A 24,259-nucleotide genomic window follows, 5' to 3' on the forward strand; every position below is an offset into this window, starting at 1 on the left:
TTTAACCGTTTCAGCCCGCAGTGCCGAAAACCTCATGCATCCGAGCAACATTCGCCAATAACTTTATTGCTACTTATCACAATGAATTGATCTATATCTTGTTTTTTCCGCCACTAATTAGGCTTTCTTTGGGTAGTACATTTTGCTAAGAATTATTTTTTTGTAAATCCATTTTAACAGGAAGATTAAGAAAGAAATGAAAAAAAAATCATTTCTCAGTTTTTGGCTATTATAGTTTGAAATTAATATACGCTACCGTAATTAAAACTCATGTATTTTATTTGCCCATCTGTCCTGGTTATTACACCGTTTAAATGATGTCCCTATCACAATTTATGGCGCCGATATTTTATTTAGAAATAAAGGTGCATTTTTTCAATTTGCGTCCATCACTACTTATAACCTTATAATTTAAAATAATTTAATAACATACTCTCTTGACATGCATATTTAAAAAGTTCAGACCCTTGGGTAACTATTTATGTTGTTTTTGTTTTGTTTTTTATTGTATTTTTTTTTCTTAATAAAAAATGTATGTGGGTAATTTTTGGTGTGGGAGGGAAACAGCCAATTTTAAATGTAAAATAAAATTTGTTTATTGAAAAGTATATGTGGGTGCAGTTTACTATTTGGCCATAAGATGGCCACAGTCAAAAAAAGTCCTGGATGCGAACGATCTCGCATCCAGGAACTAAAAGAACAGGAAGAAGTTTCCTGGGGGCAGAAATACCGTGCTCTCTCAATAGAAAGCGTCGGTTTTTCTGTGGGGAAGTTAGATCGGTGAATGGGAATTATATTCCCATTCACTGGGCGGGCGGCGGGAGCGCGCACCACGCGGCGGCAGCAGAGCCTATCTGGACGAACTCACTTGTCCAGATAGGCCGAACTGGTTAAAGATTATTTCTTTGAACTTATAAAAGTGTGGCTAATATAATCTGTTGGGAAATTTTGACTGTAGCTCCGCATTTAGAGATGTATAGTGAAAAGAGAGCTGCTGTTTCTAAAGGTGTGCACACTTAGGGCCCTTTTCCACTAGCAGCGATTGCGATGCTGAATTGCAAACCGCTAGTGATTTTCAAATCGCTATGGTTTGCTTTTTAACATAGGATTCGCGGAAGGTAATGTCCACTACCGCAATTCGTTTTTTAGTTAATTGTGATCACGCCGCGGAGCGATTATTGCCACGATTTTGCTATGCGGTGCATAGCATAGCAAAATCGCGATCGCAAACGCCGGGGAAATTTAACTGTGCTGAGTCGAAATAGCTAGCATTCAGCGCGAATGCTAGCGATTGCTAGTGGAAAAGGGCCCTTATTACTGTCGTCTGCAGGGATGGGGTTCTCTCAGGGCCCACTTATGTACAGATGCATTCATTTGCTATGGGGGGGTGGGGCAGAGAGATGAATCATGTTGCACAACTGAGAGGGTAAGGCCTCCTTTCCACGAACTGTTGAGTTGTGTGCTCAGCAAGCAGTTACCAGGTAGCAGTAAGCAGTTATCATGCAGCAACAAGCAGTTACTAGGCAGCAGTGAGAGTTTGAGAGGCTTTTCACTGCCTATCAGTGGTCCGTGGAAAGGAGGCCTTAGGTAGCAGAACAGTGGACTTGGATGGGATTATCTGGCAGTCCAAATCTCTAAGGGCCCGTTTCCACTATCGCGAACCTGCATGCGTTTCCTGCATGCAGATTCGCATAGCCAATACAAGTGAATGGGCCTGTTTCCACTTGTCAGTTTTCCTGAGCGTTTTTCTGTGCAGGATTTTTCTGCACGGCAGAGCCCTCAGAATTCGCCTGCGTGTGGAATGCATGCGAATTGCCGCTAATGTATTTAATATGGAAATCGCCTGCAGCTTTGGTATGCGAATTTTCAATCAATGGAAAAGCACACCGAGACTGCCATGGTTAAATTCGCATACAGCGTCATCCATGCGAATTTGTGCGTGAATTCGCATGAAAATATGCGAAATCCGCATGCGAATTGTTACCGCGGCGATTCGCACCGCACAAGTGGAAACGGGCCCTCAGTGTAGCTGTGTCCTAAGTCATTGGACTAAATATAGTAGTGAAAACGCCATCTTCTCTTGGGATAGTCAGAGTATAGGAGACTTACATATTGCAAATGACAGTTTACATCATTCAGTGCAGGGCCTATACACTTGGCTGCAACCCTTCTTTACTAAATAGTCCTCTGTGATTTTCTATATTAAAAATGGGGAAAATAGGACACCTTGAGCGATATGCAAGTTGCTATGGCAACCTGGGGTTTTGACAAGCTATTAGTCTTTAAAGCAGCCCACAGATACAGTCTAAAAATATCATAGCAACATGAAGTAAACAGGTAGAGTGTACTGGAACGCTGCTTATTAATGTTTTTGCATTATTCATAAATTTGCTTGTTAAGGTTAAGACCAGTGGAACCTAGCTGGCAATTTTCATGGTTAATTTAAAAAAAAACAGGGGTTTCCTTTTGGCAGCAGAAGAGGCACACCCAATTTCTAATTTTACATTTTAAAGATTGCACTTGGCACTTTACTCTTTGTAAAATGTTCGCTTGTGTGTCTCAGTGTTGTGCAGTTTCAACATAATTGTTGTTTTGTGTGTGCGTGTGTGTGTCGGGGCTGTTCTTGGCTAAATAAGTGTTGTGCGTGATCACTCTTTCTGTGCCAGCCCTTCATTAGCAGATTACAGCTCAGCAATCAAGACATCAGTGGGGGTTGTGCATTTATGCGCTACTTATCTAAGGAAGGTGGTAGGCAGCTGCAGAGGATGCTGCAATGCAGGGTGGAGGATCAGGAATAGGAAGCATTGTAGGGGAAAGGGCTTTAGTCCAGGTAGCGGCACTAAGAAAATAGCAGAGGCTGCTGTAGATTAGCTTCTTTACAGGTCTATAAAAGCAGTACAGGGGAGATGGCCACACACAAATGTTTTTCAATGAATGCTTCCTTTTATTATGTGAGACTTGCGTGTATCCTTTTTGTTTACTCATCTTGAAATTCCTTATTTATGGCTAATAACCTTTCTTCATTTTTGAAGATATGCATTCTATAAGGATGTAGTATTTTTTTTTTTTTATCTTGCTTAAATATTGTAAGTATGCAGAGATGTATTCTTTTTCCCTTATGATTTATTTATGTGCAAATGTGGTACTAAATTAAAGAAGAAACATTTGAAATTTACTACCAAAGCTGCGGTTTGTTTGTGCTTTGAGTGGCTTTGAACAAAAGTATGAATTGTTTTTATAAGCATTTTAGCTAGTATATCCGTTACATTTGAAGGTTATCTAAAACAGGTCATTTGTACTGTCTGAGATTTTGTGTGTACAGAATGAGTTTCCTAACCAATAAAATATAGAATTAAAAGTATTTAGTAGAACCGGAGATTCCCTAGTTTTAGCCTGATTTTAGCCCTCTATGCCGAAATAAAGAGGTCCACTCATAAGGCTCTGCTGTAAACAAAAGAAAACCTGAAAACAGAGGGAGAAGCCCTGTATCAATTAGTATTAATAAAATCCATTGATTTAAAAATCTTGCGAGCAAGAAAGGCAGGTCTACCTCCTTGCCGGTTATCCCGTGCCGGCAAGGGGGTTAAAGTGAACCCGAGGTGAAATTAAACTGATGAGATAAGCGATTATATTTATCCTCCTAATTTTAAAAATCCGTTTTTTTCAGTATCCCAGGGTTTTGTTTTATATTTCAACATTCACAAAGTAGCTTGAATGTTTTAGGGCCCGTTTCCAGTAGACGCGTTGCAATGCGGAAACTGCTCTGCAACGCAACGAAACTGCAACCAATTCACGTCAATGGAGTCAATGGATTTCCATTGACGCAAATTTACCTACACAATCCAGCGTGATGGTTATTATGGATAGCATGCTGCATTTTTCCGCAGCACGCATCCGATCCCCATAGCCTCCGGCGGGAAGCCACATGACACCGCATCCGGTTGTCCGGAAGACAACCGGAAGTACCTGCGGAGGGATGCGCGGCAATCGCCTCGCATCCTAATCCCTAGTGGAAATGGGCCGTTACTGTCTCTAATTCGTGGCAGTCTATAAAGTGTCCCGGAGTAAAAATACATGAACTATTGCCCTTGTCCTAACTCTCCCCTGTAGTCAGAAGTTGTATTCTGCCAAGAAAACTTTTTATGGCTGTAATTAGCTTATCTAATGATGTTTACTATATTCCCTGAAAAGGTACCAACAAGACAGAAGCAAAATAAAGCACGTAAAACAGCCTGGTTATTAACCACTTTACCACCACGGGTGCGTGTATCTACGCCCCTTTAAACGCCCTTTGACCACCAGGGCGTAGATACACGCACCCCCCCCCCCCCGCCGCTCGCTCGTGCGCACGCTTCCGCGCTCGTGCACGCCGCCAACTGCCTATGAGAAGCAGCGCGATCATTGTGAAAAAAAGTTTCTCAGCCTCCCTGAACTTCCTGCAAGCGTACTTCCTACGCTTGCAGGACGCATTTACAAAAAATTACTGTGGCCATCTTGTGGCCAAATAGTAAAACTACAGGCATAAACATTTTTCATATACAAATAATTATTTTACATTATAAATTAACTCCTTAACTCCCACACTCCCTAATTGTTACCATTTTTTTTGTAATAAAAACCAAAAACAAAACAAATCGTTACACTGTTACTTTATAAATTATGGGCTTGTAATTAGGGATGGACGCAAAACTGAAAAAAATGCACCTTTATTTCCAAATAAAATATTGGCGCCAAACGTTGTGATAGGGACATAATTTAAACGGTGTAAGAACCGGGATAAATGGGCAAATACATTTCATGGATTTTAATTACAGTAGCATGCATTATTTAAAAACTATAATGGCCGAAAACTGAAAAATGATTTTTTTCCCACATTTTTTCCTATTTTCCCATTAAAACACATTTAGAATAAAATAATTACTGGCATATTGTCCCACCTAAAGAAAGCCTAATTGGTGGCGAAAAAAACAAGATATAGCTCATTTCATTGCGATAAGTAATAATAAAGTTATAGACGAATGAATGGAAGGAGCGCTGAAAGGTGAAAATTGCTCTGGTACTCAAGGGGTAAAACCCCTCAGTGGTGAAGTGGTTAATGTTTTGTACTGCACATGCACATGTTTATCTCATCATGTCACATTGCCTCGGGTGCACTTTAATGATAGTGACTATTGTATGCACCTATGGAAATTTATCAACCTATCTCCACTCAGCTACTGAGAACTTTCGCAATGGTAGGAAAACATTAAGCCCCATCTACACGATACGATTTGTTCTACGATTCGATTCCGATTCTATTTACGATCCGATTAAATCCAACATGTCCGACCAGGATTCGATTCAATTCGATGTGCCATTGTTTTGCAATGGCAAATCGAATTGAATTGAATTCCGATCGGACATGTTGGATTTAATCGGATCGTAAATAGAATCGTAATCGAATCGTATAAAGAATTGTATCGTGTAGATTGGGCTAAACCTCTCAGACTTCAATTCCACTGTGTCTGATTTCCAGACTCTGAATGCTCATGAAGTTTGCATTAGTTGTAACAGCACATTCATACATTCATGCTTGTAATAAACATTTTAAAAAAATCGCACCTGCAGCATTTTTTCATCTGAAAAGCCACATCGCTCACAGACCCTAGGGTAAACTAGCCCCAGGTATTACTCATAATGGATCTAAACCAGACCTGGGCAAACTACAGCCTGACCCCTTAGTGCTTTGAATCACCGATTGCCATGGCCACTGCAGCGTCATGTGACCTGCCGTCAGTACATGCCAGCACATCACATGATGCCACTGTGGCCACGGAGATCGGCGCTGGAAGTTGCAATTGGATGAGATATTTTGTCATTGCGCATCACTCTGCAGGGAGAGAGGAGGAATGTAGCCCATGACTGAAAAAGTCAGCCAACCCCTGATCTAAATGGAGAACAATATAGGAGTATTAAAATACTTAAAAGGGTGTTCTACACACCCTTTTAAGTATTTTAATTTTAACCTCCCTAGCGTTCCGGACGAGAGACGCCGGAGGTCACCGCTCAGGCCCCGCTGGGCCGATTTTAATAATTTTTTTAATTAATTTTTTTTAAACCCGATCGCCGCTACCCCCCCCCCCCCCCCCAGCCGAGACCCCGTGCGCTGCCTGGCCAATCAGTGCCAGGCAGCGCTGAGGGGTGGATCAAGTCTCCCTGTGACATCACGGCGTCGATGACGTCACGACGGTCGTCGCCTTGGCCACGGGGGAAGCCCTCAAGGAAATCCCATTCAGAACGGGATTTCCGGACGGGTCATTGCGCCGGTGGCGATCGGAGGGCAGGAAGGGACGCCGCAGGGAGGGGGAATCATGTAGCTAGCGCTAGGCTAGCTACATGAAAAAAAAAAAGTGCAAAAAAAGTTCCCGCGGCCACAGGGCCACGGGAATCAGAACGCCAGGTAGGTTAATAATCCTATATTGTTCTCCATTTAGATCAGGGGTTGGCCGACTTTTTCAGTCATGGGCTACATTTCTCCTCTCTCCCTGAATACCTGTACGGTGACTATACACAGATTGATTTTCTAATCCGATTCCTTACAGATTCGATTCATCTGCTGGGAATCGATTACCCAAAATGTCAGATCGATTTTTTTTTTTTTTTTTACCATTTAAAATAAAAATTGATTGAAAGAATCAATTGGACAGGATGGAAACTTTAAAGGGAACCTAAACTGAGCAGGATATGGATTTCTCCTTTTAAAATAATACCAGTTGCCTGCCTCTCCTGCTGATTCTGTGTCTCTAATACTTTTAGCCACAGCCCCTGAGCAAGCATGCAGAGAAGGTGCTCTGACTGAAGTCAGACTGGATTAGCTGCATGCTTGTTTCAGGTGTGTGACTGAGCCACTACTGCAGCTAAAGAGATCAGCAGGGCTGCCAGGCAACTGGTTTTGTTTAAAAGGAAACATCCATATCCCTCTCAGTTTAGGATCCCTTTAAAGCAGGGGTCTCAAACTCAATTTACCCGGGGGCCACAGGAGGCAAAGTCAGGATGAGCCTGGGCCGCATAAGAGATTTCACAATCAGCAGCTCCAAAATCAAATTCACACTGAAGCGAACTATTTTGCATATTTTACCTTATGGTTCGCTTCAGTGCTCCCATTACAAGTAATCCGCCGTGTCCCCGACGCAGAACGAGGGCTGCAGAGCCCCCAAATCGCCCAAGGGGCAATCCGCCAGCATTTCCTGGAAGGGGCAGAGCTGAAGCTGAAAGCTCCTGACGTCAGTCGCGGCGCATCGCCGCCTCTGCCCGCCCCTCTCACTCTTCCTTCACAGAGAGGGGTGGGGAGAGGCGGAGATCCGTGCGTCGATTGACGTCAGGAGGGGCAGAGCGGAAGCTGAAAGCTCTGCCCCTTCCAGGAAATGCCGGCGGATTGCCCCCCGGGCGATTTGGGGGCTCTGCAGCCATCGTTTAGCAGCGGGTATGCGGCGGATTACTTGGGAGCACTGAAGCGAACTATAAGGAAGCTTTTACCGGTGAGGGCCACAAAATATTGTATCGAGGGCCGCGAGTTTGAGACCGCTTTAAAGCAATCAGGGCAGGTGTATAGCCTTGCACTGCATCCAATAGTGCAACTCTGTAGTTCGATCGAGTTTCAATAGGTTCCTTGCTGGAATCTATTGGAAGTTGATGTGTAGTGTATGGAAGGAATTGATTCCTTGTGAACGTATTATTTTCTGAAAAGGATCAATTGTTTTGGAACTTCGGGTGGAAATCTATAAGTGTATGGCCATCTTTAGTTACCTAAATAAGATCAGTAATCAAACAAATATTTTAATAAAGCAGCATCAATGGGCATACCCACTTCCTCAGAATAAGTGCTAAGTGGACACATTTATACTGTTGCAAGGCATTTATCCTGAAGAAGTGGTTATGCCCACAAATACAATCATGGTCCTCAATAGGGTTGCTGCGGTATGATATACAGCGGTTTGATTGTGCATGGTAATCCTACCATGCACAATCTTATTTTACTGGTAATCGGGGGGACGGGGCGACAGGGATGCGACGTAGCGGCGGGCGCACGAACAACGGCAGGGATAAATAAATACTTGTTGGCGGGTCCTGCTTCCATTTCCTTTCTGTTATTGCATCCCGTTTCCCTGAAACCATGCCCCCTGTGTGCTGTTACAAGGAAATGAACACAAGAACAGGAAGTTGAATGAAGCCAGTACAGCGTGCAGGACCTGCCAGCAAGTGAGTATTTGTACCCCCCCCCACTACGTCCCCCCAGCTGTCTATACTGCAGGCACCTATCCTGGCTACACCTATCCCTGGCTACCTATGCTGCAGCCAACTACTACTGGCTACACCTATCCCTGGCTACCTATGCTGCGGCTACCTACTACTGGCTACACCTATCCCTGGCTACCTATGCTGCGGCCACCTATTACTGTCTACACCTATCCCTGGCTACCTATGCTGTGACCACCTAATTCTGGCTACACCTATTCCTGTCTACCTATGCTGTGGTCAACTACTACTGGCTACACCTATCCCTGTCTACCTATGCTGCGGCCACCTAATAGTGGCTACACCTATCCCTAACTACCTATGCTGCTGGCTACACCTATCCCTGGCTACCTATGTTGCGGCCACCTATTACTGGCTACACCTATCCCTGTCTACCTATGCTGTGGCCACCTATTACTGGCTACACCTATCTCTAACACCACCAGGACTTTTGCAAAAGCAGGGTGAGCCTTTTTTTACAGTTTTACCCGGCGCCCCAAATCTCCCGGAGGCTTAATCATATGTATGCCGAGGGAGTGGGACACCACACTGGGGTGGGGCCAAATAATTTTATAATACCGTCATACCGTGGTATTTTTTTAGACTGTTATCATACAGTGGAATTTCATACCGTTGCAACCCTAGTCCTCAATTACATTTTTTTTTAACTGGTCTTATTACTGAGGTGATGAGACAAACTGCACTGTTTATGTTTTAACTGTTTTGTTTTTGGGGTGCCTCACTTGCTTTCTGTTATGTTAAATAGCAAAACATTGAAGAGTCACGTCTTAACATTGAATTGTGCATGAATTATTAGCAAATAAAATGTATTAAAATTCAAAAGAAACACTTCATTACTTTGAGGACTTCCCTAGCCATTCTATATGTCCATAGCCTGTAGGGATTCAATAATTTAAAATCACCCAATCGAGAAATCAGTCTTTTCTTCTTCCTCTTCTTTTTGCCTACAGCTGATTACATAGTACAGGTCAGAGGAATCCTGTTGGTTGAAAGGCATGGAGTGACAGTCCGTATGCTATTCCCCTTCTTTCATTGTACTGTGAGCCTTTACAGGCCGAGAGAGAGCGTGGTAGCCTAGTTGATGACTAGAGGCCTGAAATGACACAAATCCAAAGTGTACTGGAACTTCTGATGTGATCATAGGCCCCACACCTAGCTGGGGAGGACATCTCCATGGAAGAAGCTGCAGCATATCTTCAGATGAGATGTAACTGGAGGACATGATTGAAGTGTGTTTCTGGGTCTACCACACCCACTAATTTTTTGTGTTGTAGCTGAAAAAAAAGTGGGTATCTCTGTTAAAGGAGTTTCCAATATGCATCTGTGGAAGAGAAGATAACACCGATTGCCAATGACATCTTGTTTCTGAGGGACACTTATGGGATTGGAAGATAACAGGTCTTTATGAAATTATCCATGTCCCATAATTCATTGAATTAAATTGGTCTTGGTCCTGCTGGAAGACATAATTTTCTTGTTTCATAGGCTCTCTTGATTGGAAATGTTCCAGCATAGGTAACTGTTTGAGAATTCTCCCTAATTTTAGGAATTTTGAAGAATAAACTTTTTCTCATTTAGAATTTGTGCTTCCAGTGCCTTCCACATTTCATAAATGCTTGGAATCCTCAGAATGAAGAATACTGCAAGCACTTAAAGCAAACCTTTGACTTTAAAAATTGAGTAAGTCACATACTTGCCTCCATAAAGGGAAGCCTCTGGATCCACCAAAGACTTTTCACATCCTCCTTGAAACCACTGCTGGACACATGAACCCTCTGGAAGTTCACTGGCGCACTCCTGTCCATGAACAAGCATTGCTGCACTGCGCAGGCCAGCTCATGCCTGTGTAGTAACACAGAAGCACAGAACCGCTTGTGCTTTGCAGAAAAAGCTTAACCCAAGCAACTCCCTGCTACTGAGCAGGGGAAAGCCATTTGTGTCTGCACTCCCTTCAACAAACCCCTTGTCCAGGAGCTTCAGCGAGTCCCAGCGATGGAATGGCAAGGGGGACGGGGAAGCCTCTAGATTATCCAGACGATGAGGTAGCCATCCATTTGGGCCACATTTTTCCCTGTTCATTGTGCTAGTTCCACTGTTTCAGCATGCATATCTCTGTAATACCATATATTATTATTATTATTTAGTATTTATATAGCGCCGACATATTACGCAGCGTTGTACAGTGTATATATATATATATATATATATATATATATATATATATATATCTTGTCACGAACTGTCCCTCAAAGGAGCTCACAATCTAATCTCTACCATTGCCATATGTCTATATTATGTAGTGTAAGTACTGTAGTCTAGGGCCAATTTTAGGGGTAGCCAAATAACGTATCCGTCTGTTTTTGGAATGTGGGAGGAAACCGGAGTGCCCAGAGGAAACCCACGCAGACACAGAGAGAACATACAAACTCTTTGCAGATAGTGCCCTGGCTGGGATTCAAACCAGGGACCCAGTGCTGCAAGACAAGAGTATATATATATATATATATATATATATATATATATATATATATATATATATATAAATTGGGGGGGGGGGTCATTTTTGTTTTGTTGACTGTAACGGGTTGGAGTAAATGTTGAAACAGATGGAGTGTGCAACGCACCTCAGAATCTTCTTTTTGGATGTTTACCGCACAAAATATTTTTTCATCGGAGATAAAGAACCTCATATTCAAGGACACCATTGCTTGACCAGTTGCTCATTACAGCAATAAAATGCCAAACAAACCAGTATATTGCTAACTGATTTGCAGTTTTCCTCCTTGCTCGAGCTTAAACCAGTTTTCAAGATTTGGCAACAGGCTGGAAATCGATCTACTCACTCATAATCAAGAAGGTACTGGTTGAAAGCCCTCCATAGAATTTTTGAACAGCCTCTGTGGAAAGCCAGATCCTCTAACAAGACCTAGTTCTGCATTGTAATTTCAAATCAAAATCTTGATGGCTTAGATATGAAATGGCAAACCTGGAAGTGAAGGAAGTCTCTAGTAGGGTAATGCTCCTGTTTTTCAGTACCTGGAAGCAAGTTATTGCCATTTTGTAGTTTCTAGAAAGTTTCTTTGGTTGAACCATTTTTGTGCACAGATGGGAGGAAATTCTTTGTGTTTTTTTTCCAGGTAACAGAAAATATATGAAAAGGCTTGGAATAAATGGTGATACAAGAGAACAATATTGCTAATCATTTTTTTGGAGAGTCTTTTCGGCTCTTTCACAATACAAAATTTCCATCAACGGATCTTGGTTTCCAAGTAAGATTTATTAATCAATCTGCAATAATTTGCTGGTCCAGGTATGGCGGCTATAGAAGACAGGTCAAAAGTATTTTTTTTTAATCTTTTATTTTCAAAAAGTGTGTACAATATGCCAATCAAGCAAGGGTTACAATGTTCATTCATAACCAGCCTAATTTGTATATAACCAACATATGTTCTAAAATAATCCTCGTAAGCTTAAAGTATCATATAATCTAATAAAGTTTAATGAACACACATGGGTTTGCCCGTTAGGAAGTCCATAAAAACATTATACAAATCTTAATATCCAGAAAATACAGATGGATCCTGGAAATGCAACAAATAGTTAAGGTAAATGCCCACTTTTGTGTTTTTTGTATGTTCAAACCATAAACTCCCCAACCCTCCCACCCTTCCTCTGGACGTGATCCTCCCTGACTGCTCGTATGCTCAACATACATATATAGATATATCACAATATAATCTACCATCAACTTCTACCCCACGCCATATCCAAATGTACTTTCAAGGGACCTGCTTTGTGTCCTTGAGTGCAGTTTCAAAGTCCTCTGTGCTTCTAAAATAATTCCAGTAAGACCAGTCCTCCTAAGTTTTTACTCCAGACATAGGTCCTCAAATTCTGTGTTTTGTCTGACCTGTGCAGGTTGTATACCGTGATTCATCAAGAAATGTCTACACTAGAAATATTCTCAACAAAGAAGGTTCGCACAACTTCTCTGGCTGAGTTCCACAAGTGTGACCCACCGGCCCTGAGAGCATAAATAAATAAAGCACAAGTTTCTCATCCTACAGTCTCTATTTTGTTCTCTATTTCATTAACATTTGTTTCCATCACCACCTATACCAGGATTATCTGATACATGGAGCAGGGCAGATGGTGAAGGCGCCAAGTTCAACAAGCCATTAGCCTTGTGGAAGACAATCATGTGACCCAAAGGCGGCAATCTTCAAGTTGATTGTGGCCTATTTAGAGTCCACAGCAGGCTATGTAGGGGATAATTTGCTAGTTTCTCAAAGTATTTTGTTTATGAATATGGCCTCACTATTGGCAGTTGCAACAGTAAAAAGAGAATGAATGACACTTTGCTCTCTGATTTGTCCTCAACAATGGCAAACATACTTCCAAAAATGAATTCCAGACTTGCCCATTTCATGAATAAGATTGCCCATGGTACAGCACTTCTTGCAAGAGGGCAACGGTCTAAAATCTCTGTATTGTCAGGAAACAATATATAATTGATGCATTCTTCAGCCAGGAGCAAACTCTTTTTGTTAAACTTTCTCTGTGATGTACTCTTCCAAAAATTTTCTGAAAAATATGTATTCTCACAGTTTCCATGCTGAAGTAGGATTATGGATATTGGAACTTTGAACTTACCAGGTAATACTTTATTTTTTTTAATCGAGGAGGAATACAAGTTACCTTCCTTTGCCGATGACTTGCTCCTGGCCCTAACATATCCCCATACCTGCTTACCCAGTGTTTTTAAGCTAAATTAGTTTTTTAAGGTTTCAAAAAGAATCCTGACAAAACAGAGGCACTTCCTTTACATATACCTACAAATGCAGTTAATGTGCTGCAGAAAAGTTTCCTTTAAAAAAAAAAAAATATTTCTTACAGCTGATAAAAATCATTCAGTAAACCTGCAGTCTGTCTACTTCCTGCCTTCATTAAAGTCTACAAATTATCAGCTCTGCCATGGCAGAGGAGATTCCTGAGCTGACACAGCTGAAGAGCTCAAATTACAGTGGTGCTTAGTCACAGATGAGATGGGAATAAGACTGGCTAAACTCTCTAAATACATAAAGGGTGCATTTCTCTGTTTTCCTTCTGTCGTGTGTAAGAGCTCAGGTCCACTTTAAGATGTGCATACTACTCAGGCTTTTGTATCTTTGTAAAAACCCTTCCAATCAACATTCCAGGCTTATAATTACATACATTTCAGAAGAATGTTTTACGATTTATAAAGGCAAAAAGGGAGCCAAGGGTCCCTAGGTATGTTCTTGAATGTGACAGAACTATAGGTGGTCTCTTGATAACTGAATTTAGACATTATTTCCTGGCAGTACTACTTGAGACAGATCTTGGACTGGACAACCCTCTTTTCTCCAACCGAGGTGGGCTCAGAGGAGAATGGCGGTCTGACCATATGCACTAGGAGCCCTTCGCTGGCACACTGAGAAAACCCTCTGCTGTTCTGGGGAATAGCCATTAAGTTTGTATTAAGTTTACCTGAAATATATTGCAGGATAATTGAGTAAAATATAAATTACAGTCCTTAGTTCCCCAAAAACTCAGGATTCCAGAGAACCTGGAATTACGACAAAATATTCAGCGCCACGGAATATGTTGGTGCTTTATAAATCAATAATAATAATACTAGTATAAGGGAGTCTAGGGGATACTCTGGAAGTGGTGAACTGTGAAACTATAAGAATGAATGTGAGGACTGAAGAAAACCTGTATTTGCACCCAAACTAAAGAAAATACTTTAAAAAAAATTATCAATTTATCAAGCCACAATATAATCTCATTTATTTTCCTATATATTTTTTTTTTTATCCTTAACCAGTTCCGCATATAGAGACGTATATAAACACCCTCAGTGTTTTCTGTTGCCCCGGGCATTCCCGCTGCTGCCCCACCGAACATTGATCGGTGAACGGGAACATGTGCTCTCAAAGCCAATCAAAGTGCCTGTAACGAATGATCCACCTGCATTGGTGAGATGCCAGTGGTCATTCTGAAATTGAAAGTAAAAACACATACACAACACTTCTGCGTGCAGTTCACCGTACGCTAATAAAGCATGGGGACATCTAGTTAACAAAAAGTAAAAGTACACATACATACATTAAAAAAAATATCTCCCCACTATTTAACAAATTATTTCCCCCTCCCCTATAGTTACCAAAATAAAACACTTATTAAAAAAGCTGAGTCACTAAGGTTTGTTTTTACAACTATGTCATGAGAGTGTATTACTGTTATTTTGGAAATAAGGGCTTGTAATTAGTAATATAGCATAAAGAAATACAACATGGGAAAAATACACCTTTATTTCCAAATAAGGTATTGTCACCATACATTGTACTAGGGACATTGTTTAAATGTTGTAATAATCGTGACAAATGGGAAAGTAAAATGTCGGTTTTATCTATAGCAGCATATTTTTTTTTTAAACTATAATGGCTGAAAGCTGGGAAATTATTTTTTTCTTTTCTTCTTTAAAATGCATATAAAATAAAATCTTAGCATGAAGTACCAACCAAAGAAAGCTTGATTTGTGTCTGTAAAAAAAAATAGAATTAACCACTTCCCAACTGAGGGGTTTTACCCCTTGACCACCAGAGCAATTTTCACCTTTCAGCGCTCCTTCCATTCATTCGTCTATAACTTTATAATTAATTATCACAATGAAATGAACTACCGTATATCTTGTTTTTTTTGCCACCAATTAGGCTTTCTTTAGGTGGGACATTATGCCAAGAATTATTTTATTCTAAATGTGTTTTAATGGGAAAATAGGAAAAAACGTGGGGAAAAATTATTGTTTTTCAGTTTTTGGCCTTTATAGTTTTTAAATAATGCAAGCTACTGTAATTAAAACCCATGAAATGTATTTGGCCTTTTGTCCCAGTCATAAAAAGATTTAAATTATGTCCCTATCACAATGTTTGGCGCCAATATTTTAATTGGAAATAAAGGTGCATTTTTTTCATTTTTGCGTCCATCCCTAATTACAAGCCCATAGTTTATAAAGTAACAGTGTTATACCCTCTTGACATAAATATTTAAAAAGTTCAGTCCCTAAGGTAACTATTTATGTAATTTTTTTTTTAATTGTAATTTTTTTTTTTTAAATTACAAGAAGAAAAAAATTGGGGAGTGTGGGAGGTAAAGGGTTAATTTTGTGTGTTAAACTAATTTATTTCTATGTGAAAAATGCTTTGGATGTAGTTTTACTATTTGGCCACAAGATGGCCACAGTAACATTTTGTTTATGCGACCTGCAAGCGTCTGGAAGGACGCTTGCAGGAAGTAGAAAGAGGCTGAGAACTTTTTTTTTTCCCACAATGGTCGCGCTGCTCAGCCGAGCGGCAGCGGATCATTGCGGGGCTTAGATCAACGAACGGGAATGGATTTTCCCGTTCATTGATCCCCGGGTGAGCGGGCGGCGGCGTGTTTACTAGCGGCGGGTGGCGTGTTTACGAGCGGGAGCGCGGGCAGCGGCGGGAGCGCGGAAAGTACGTATTTCTCCGTCCCTGGGGGTTAAAGGATGGAAAAGGACGGAGAAATGCGTACGCACGGGGGTAAAGTGGTCAATTAATTAAAACAATAATAAAAATATATATATATAATATGTGAAAGGTTTTTAAGGGGAAAACATCTGTGGTAGGGAAGTGGATAAAATTAGTTGAAACTCACTTTAGAAACTCTTGTACCTATTGGTATTGTATTAGTGTAACGCTGATTCCCACTTTTTTCAAAAACATTATTTTATGTGTTACGACCAGAACCCGAAGTTTTGCCACTTTGGTTTCTGGCCGGTCAAAACTAGAAGTGTCCGTGCCACTGCGGCCACTGCCCGAAATGAATCAAATCCTGGCTGCTTCGGCTCTGTATTCTCCCCCCTACCCACTTCCTATTGAGTTCCGTCAGCCGGTCATCGCGGCAGGGATTCGTAATGTTCGTTCCTGCAGAACGGGTGCTGGCAGAAGCAATGTCTGCAGCGTTCCCTCTCTGCTTCCCCGCCGCGTCGAATGACTGGGTGCACGCGTGTCCCCGGCTGACAGAAGCCAATAGGAAGGGAGCAGGGGGAGGAGCTGGAGATGAAGAAGCAGAGCTGCCAGGATTTGATTTATTTCGGACATTGGCCACAGTGGCACAACCACTTTTAGTTTTGACTGGCCAGAACCCAAATTGGCCAGACTTTGGGTTCTGGCCGTAGCATATATACATTGACTGACAGCAGTTACATTGACTGATGGCAGTTTCCAGTAGAAAGGCACACAGTTCAGGTTAATTTATGAGTGACTCGTTGACCCTTGGCATGGTGATGAGTCACTAGGAAGGAGTGGGAGCTTCCTTCTACATGGCACTCCCTGCTACAATGGTACTGGAGGATCAGCCAGGTAAATATGGTTTTAGATGTATATTAAAAAGGGGGAGCCCGTGTTACACTAACACTATTGTACCAAACGATAGGTACAAGAGTTTTCTAATGTGAGGTTCAACCCAGGGCTGCTTGGTGGGGTGAGATTTAGAACCTCTTGAGTTCTCTAGGAAAAAGTGCTGTAGTTGTCTTAAAGAGACACTGACGCGAGAATAAATCTCGCTTCAGTGCTTATATTCAGCAGGGGCATGTGTGCCCCTGCTAAGACGCCGCTATCCCGCGGCTAAACGGGTGTCCCTTACCTCCCAAAACCCCTCCGTTCTTTGCGGGGATCTCTTCCGCATTCAGGCAGAGCTAATGGCCGCAGCCCTGCCTCACGCGCGTCTGTCAGCGCGTATCTCCGCCTCTCCCCCACCCACCCCTCTGTCTTCCTTCGCTGAGAGGGGCGGGGGAGAGGCAGCGATGCGCCGCTGATAGACGGCGCTGAGAGGCAGGGCTGCAGCCGTTAGCCCTGCCTCAAGAGCAGCAAAATCTACAACCAATTTGGTCGTTGATTTTGCAGGGGGGGATTTGGGGGTGAAGGGACCCCCGTTCAGCCGCGGGATATCGGCGTTTTAGCAGGGGCACACATGCCCCTGCTGAATATAAGCACTGAAGCGAGATTTATTCTCGCTTCTGTGTCTTTTTAAATACTCACTGATTTGAGAAAATGGACAATTCTCAGGTCCTCTTTTGTTGTAAATAACAAGGGATGCATTCTATGCTTGGCCAGCTCAGCCAAATGTAAACATTATGCATTTCTGTGCAAATAAAGTGAAGTCCAGTCAAAACTTTATATACATAGGAAAGGGTTAAAGCATTTGTGAGATTTTTATTACTTTCAATGTCCACACTGAGATTTCCCCTTATTGCCGTGTTGTCTGTGACCCTGTTTCCAAGATGAGGAAGGAGAACAATCATCTTGGGAGGAATTATAGTAATAAGAAACCCTATAGTAACCATAATATTTAATGTTTTCATTGTGTCCCATTGAATGGTTTTCTACTCTTGTCCTGTTATTGTCATTGGAACAGGAAGTGAGAAATATGTACTACAGGAACATATATGGCAATAAAATAGTTTCTATCACTTTTCACTTTATTCAAAAATGAAAAAGTGTTTGGCCAGATTTTTTCTTATTGTTTGTTTTTATTGAATTTCATATGCTGTAACTGCATCTTTTTATTTTGTGACCTGCATTCTATTAGTTTTGGTAAGAAATGATATGTGAACATTAAAGTGAAGTTCAACAATTGTTCAGGTCAGAATATTAATTGCCATGATTTCAGCAAACATTCGTTTTACCTGCATTTGTAAAGATAGAAACAGAAAAATATTTCTAGCAGAGCTGTTATGCTAAATAGTTACCACCCAACAGAGGAAGATCGATCCAGCGACGTCTCCCTGACAACGAGGGATCCATCCCTCGTCGTCGGGGAGAATAGGAATACACGCCGTTACACATTGGGCGCGAACGGGAAGTTAAGCAATCGCAGTATTTATTTGCGGGGAGCCATCGGGGATCTTACAGATCCGTCATGACGGTCGTTATCGCCACTAAACGTCGTTTGCATGATCCTGTGCCTGTACCCATATCATGATGTTGCAGAAACGCTCAATTGGCGTTCAAAATCACAGGTTGTGAGAAAAATCATCAGGAAGCTTGATCAACCTATGTCCTCATTTGACATACGATGGTGCTACAACAGCCAATAAAGTTGCATGTTGTATCTGAAGGTCACTCAATGCAGGTGCCGCCTCTCCACTGCTCATGCCGAGCGCTTTAGCCTCCTGTGTGAAAGAGGCCTAATGCAGAAAGATGGGATTTGTTGGCATTCTGAACACAATACATTGTACTGTTCTTCCATAACTGCAGAGCAGTGCAATTTGAGATCCCTGTCAATTTCAGAAGGGTATATCTGGCTACTGTAAGTTGTGCAGCTTATTGGCTACTTCATCAAAGCCATCTTGTTGTGTAGGTGGTTTTCCTTCTGTTACAATTACTTTTAATTCACTGTACTGCAGATTGCTGGATGCAATAAAAAATGCATTTTTGTGTGTTATGGATAGAACCACAGCAAATGTGCTAAACAACCATTCTGACATGCACAGTGTACACATATACTTTCTTTTAATTTCAAATCTTATAGTTCAGCGATTTAATTTAGAGTTCATGGGTCTTGAAGGGGTGTAACTTTATTTTAATTTTAATGAAATAAAAATACTGTGTTTTTATTTCTTTTCAAAATACCATTCATGTTGAAAAATGGTGTATAGGTTAGACAGAACTGTCTTTGTTCTTTTTAAACTTTTCTGTTATCTGCATTCTTATTTGCTTTTCTTTTTCTTTCTGCACCTTGTCCTTTTCTTCCCACTGGTCTATCACTGCCTCTCCACTAACCCTTCTAACCATAGCTGGGTTTGTCAAGTCGCCAATGTCAGAAACTAAACTAACAGGGGATGCCTTTGAACTTTACTGTGATGTGGCTGGGATCCCCACACCGGAGATCCAGTGGTGGTATGCTGAAGTCAACCGGGTTGAGTCTTTCAAACAGCTGTGGGACGGTGCAAGGAAGCGCCGGGTTTCCATAAATACAGCCTCTGGCACAAATGTGGTGAGTGTGTTGAGAATAACCCATCTGACACTGGAAGATTCTGGCACATATGAGTGCCGGGCAAGCAACGACGCCCGAAGGAATGATCTGAGGCAAAACCCATCCATAACTTGGATCCGAGCCCAGGCCACCGTAAGCGTCCTGCAGAGTGAGTCCACCCTTCTCCCGTATCGTAGTGGATTTTTAGTAGCTAGTTGAGCTCTAGTTAAAATCTGTGTGCCCCATTTCCCTCACCAATCCACCACCTGAGATCCTTGGTAAACCATCTTGTTGTCTCGTCTTTTTGACCCTTTGGTTCTTCCACCATATGCAGTCCTAGAAGCTTCCTTAAATTGCTACTTTCTTATTCTAGGAATCATAGAAGAAAGCAAATCTTGATGTCATGGCACACATACTCCCAATATTTTTGTGTATATCTGTCCATTGTAGGTTCCATCCCCCTATAGTATGCTTTTTGTAGATTTTTTTTTTCTTCTTCTTGTGCATTGTCTTTGCATCCTATATCTAACTCTCCTCTTTTATCCTGAGGTGGCAGTCTCCAGCTTGTTCACATTCCAGTAGCAGTACATCTGTTTCCCATGTCTTGTGTTGTTGTGAATGAGGCATATTGACAGTATTTAGCGTGCCTTCTTATGTCGTCGTTTAACTCTAGTTCTTCCTGGCTGTAGTAGCTTGAAGTTTTTTGTCAGCTATGGTTGTGTGGTTCCTGCATTGTTTCCAGACCGTTGAGTTCTAAAAGTGATAACAGTATTTATGGTGTTTTTGTCTTTATTCTCTAATGATGTAACCAATAATGTCACCATATTTCATGATATGCCATTGTTCTGCATCTTGAAGTGGTTTCATATCCATCACTGAAATATTTAAATTGTCAATCAAGGATCTTACATGGTTACGTTCTGTGTCAATTGGATACGTTTTGTTTTAAGACTGACTTTATTTCTTGTGATATGCAATGACTGAAAAAGAAGTTAAATATTATGCTGCTTTTTTTTAGGTAGACCATTTCTTTGTGTGTAAATTGATTGATTGAGGTTGGTCCCCCCCAATACTCTACTCCAGACCGAAATGCTTACGCTCTGCAGAGAGGTGAATGCTGAACTCTGAATGGAGTACGCTGCAGGAACAAGTGGCCAGAATGTTAAGCAGCTTGTACTGTGTTTATATGCGGAAACACTGTATAGCAGACAACCATATCCTTCTTGTGCAGCCAGAGCCAAGGCTCAGGCTTGTGCCCAAAGCTGATCATCAGAATGCAGCCTCTTTAATGCAAGCTTTGTCTACACATAGCAAGATCTTTCAGTCTGTCTTTGCAGGGCAGGTTTATTCTGTACACTGTCATCTGTCTAAAGTTTGGAGGACAACCAATTTACACAAAGAAATGCCAGCACAATAATTTGCTTTGGATACATTTTGTTTTCCAAAACTATCCTTAACTAATATGAACAAAGACAGCTGTTGACTCATAACTCATGAAGCAGTATACAATAAGGAAAATGGGTATATTAAAAACAGCTTTTACCTGAATATTTGAAAGCAAAGTTCTTTGCATAGTGGTTGAATTTAAGTACTACTAAATATTAAAGTGAATTTTAATTCAGTAATACAGGTGGAACTTTACACTTATGTCAGCAGGATACAAAATACAATGTACACTATCCCGAATATATGTATGCTGCAATGTACTGGCTATGCTGTGTGCCCACTGCATGTGTTAAGTATACATTAAGAGCAGGGAACACAAACTTTTTAACATCCCAGCTATGTTCTTGCATGACAAACTGAAGTCAGATAGGTGTGAAAAGCAGCACACTGGCTAAGTGGTTAGCATTCTTGTTTTGCAATGCTTGAGCCCCATGGACAGGGTACTTCCTGCATTGAGCTTGTATGTTCTCCCTGTTTTAGTATGAATTTTCTATTAAACATACAGTATATTGGTAGGTTAATCGGTTTTGCCCAGAATATTCCAATTCCATAGACTGTAGCAAGTACCGTACATTGGACTTGTGTGCCCGACTGATGGATGTTTATTCCAGTTGTCCAAAAGACTGTAAAGCACTACATAAAATATTGCTATAAAATGAATAATGGAAAGCAGCAAGAGACAAAACAAACATCCCACTCACCACAATTTGATTAACCTCCAAATGTTTAAAGTACTTTACTTTTTACATAATCTAGGGAAGTATAAGTAAAATGGTGTCCAATTTTACTAAATAGTAGACTGTAGTTTTATCTAAAGCTTCTTTTTTTTTTTTTTACAATATTAATAAAATTGGAAATATACTGGTAATTAGAAAATAAAGTTCGACACAATACTGCTACCAAAATTGGACCAAGTGTGACATTGGTCAAATATAACATTATTGTATGTAATGCACAATCGCCACACACCAATAAAAACCTTCATCTAGTGTATACACCAAGCAACTAGGTGATGGTATAGTACAAAAAAATGACCGAGTGAAACAGTTTGTCAGAAGACAGAATGAAGAACCATAAACTGGAGCAATAATTCTTAACTCAGTGCCCTTGTCTCTGGCATATTTCATAGTCGGTCTGACTTTATCAGAGGACCAGTTGAACCACAATATGATTGCTGTAATAAATGGAGACACTTGTTGCCTTCTGGTGACAACCGTAAATGTGTTTTTTTTAGGGGCGTGGAGATACAAATCAAAACATGAACCTGAAAGAGGCTCAAACTCCTCTCCAGTGCATTTCCGAACTAAAAACCAAAATCATTTCGACCATATTCTTAATCTATTTTTTTTTTTTAATCTTCTCAGAACAGTGGTTTTAAATATGAATGCTAGATTTCTGTAAAAGTGCGCATGTCCCTTCCCTACATGTGGCATGCTACTCGTACACACACTCACTTACTCACGTGATCCTGCCAGACCTACCCAGGTTAAAAATGGTCTCGAGAACACAGCTGGGAAGTCTGAAATATCTTAAAGCATTTTTCCTATTGGCTATTTTCTTGTTATTATACACTCACTAGAACCAACGGTAGTTATTGAAGCTGAAGAAATGACTTCTGTCTCCTCGAAGGGGGCAAAAACATGGGGCAGTGACATCTGCATCTCTTGTTTGCATTAAACTTTCACTATGTTTTTGTTCTTTCCACTTCCCCTCACAATCTGTTTCACCTGCTTAGTATATCAAGCTTTCTATTTGCACCATATTACTGTCTCCATTTGCTCATAGTAATTGCTACAGATAATGAATAAGATGCTAATTTTTCAAGTTGTTGCAACTTGCATGCAGGTCAGAAATCAGTCAAAGGCTATTACATTTACTTGACTTACTTCTAAGCTGCATACAGTTTGTAATACACTTGCAATAAAGACTACACCCAGTCATATTACCAAAAGAGAATCGCTATTATCCCAGACGAACTGAAAAAGATATAGACAATAAGCATAAAATCTTTACATTTTAGTGACTCACATAGTATTAATACATAGTATTAATAATTTATTTAAATATCCATATGAAACTTCACTAAATCAGCCAGTACACTGCACCCATTATAACATGTATTTGTAACCCAATAACTTAGATTGTTAGCATCATTGGTTCTCAATGCTTGATACACATTTCGCAACTATTTCCTCTGAAGCCCAAAGTCATGAATATTGCTTCTGTACTTTGTGACTGATGATGCAATACTCAGGATCGTCCAAGATTGCCAATCTTGCATTAAAAATATTGTCACAATTCCTGCTTCACTTAAAGTTTGATAATTTTATGCTGAGTCTATATATGACATACTACCTATGTTTAGGCAGTATACCACAAAAACAAAAAAAGAATCTTTCTCAGTTTGGCTGAGATAATGGCAGATCTTTGTTGGGATACTTGCAGTAAACTTGGTAAATTAGCATCTTAATCTTGATTTGTTGCTGCAACCTCTGTGCAGCATAATCCTAAAGGCCCATACACACGTCAGATTTTTGCGAACGACCCGTCGTTTAAACGTTCCGTCGTTCGCACGTCAAATCCGGCGTGTGTACAGACTATCGTTCGGGTGATAAGACTGGTTTTCAGCGATCCGCCCGGCGGATCACTGAAAACCAGTCTTATCACCTGAATGATAGTCTGTACACACGCCAGATTTGACGTGCGAACGACGGAACGTTCAAACGACGGGTCATTCGCAATAATCCGACGTGTGTATGGGCCTTAATGTGCAGCACTTCAGTTTATCCCAAGCTCCTCTCTGTACCTCATTATACCATATGCTCCTGTGGGCCTCAATATACAGTACTTCACTTCTTTGTGTACCGTATTCTTAATACACCTCATCATGCTGTGTACCTTGTGCCTCATTGTACCTCACTACCTTTTAGCAAACCTAATTGTATTTTGATATGACTCTGGTGAGGATTAAGAACTTTTGCCACATAATACAGTAAAACCTCCATTATCCAGCACCAATGGGGATTGGCTAATGCTGGAAAAGTGTAGTTTCTGGTTGCTTGAGAGTCAATGCTAAAAAACAGTACTATACCCTGCACTTTATGCTTACCATAAGCTCTGTTAAAATACAATAATGAAAAAATGATTAACACGGTAAAATCACTGTACACTTGCGATTCCCAACGATCGTGATCAGCGCTTTTTTAACCACTGTATCGCGATCGCTTCAGAATTGCGAGAAAATGATGCAGGCAACGTGTTTTGCAATTGCCGTTACTTGTGAAACGCCCACAATCGCGGTAGTGAGATCACTTCCATATGCTTACAATTGTGCTAGCGCTTCGGCGATTAGCATGAATCGCCCGCTAATCCCCCTAGTGTGAATGGGCCCTTACGGGGGTTTTACTGTAGCAAGGTCCAGGTTTGTTAAAGGACTCAAGTTCTCAAGCTTAGTATATCAACCACGCTGCCACTACCCTCAATTGCTCTTTTT

At 41.0% G+C, this 24,259-nt stretch overlaps 1 protein-coding gene across 1 annotated transcript in view; it reads left to right on the forward strand.

Moving 5' to 3' along the window:
• NPTN (neuroplastin) overlaps positions 1-24,259 on the forward strand; it is a 102,823-nt gene that overhangs the window by 35,444 nt on the left and 43,120 nt on the right. Inside the window, exon 2 of the mRNA XM_068275743.1 lies at positions 19,142-19,489. Within this exon, the coding sequence (XP_068131844.1) occupies positions 19,142-19,489 (348 nt within the window). The remainder of the gene's footprint in view (positions 1-19,141; positions 19,490-24,259) is intronic.

This window comes from Hyperolius riggenbachi, chromosome 3 (genome assembly GCF_040937935.1).
Source record: "Hyperolius riggenbachi isolate aHypRig1 chromosome 3, aHypRig1.pri, whole genome shotgun sequence".
Classification (NCBI taxonomy): Eukaryota; Metazoa; Chordata; class Amphibia; order Anura; family Hyperoliidae; genus Hyperolius; species Hyperolius riggenbachi.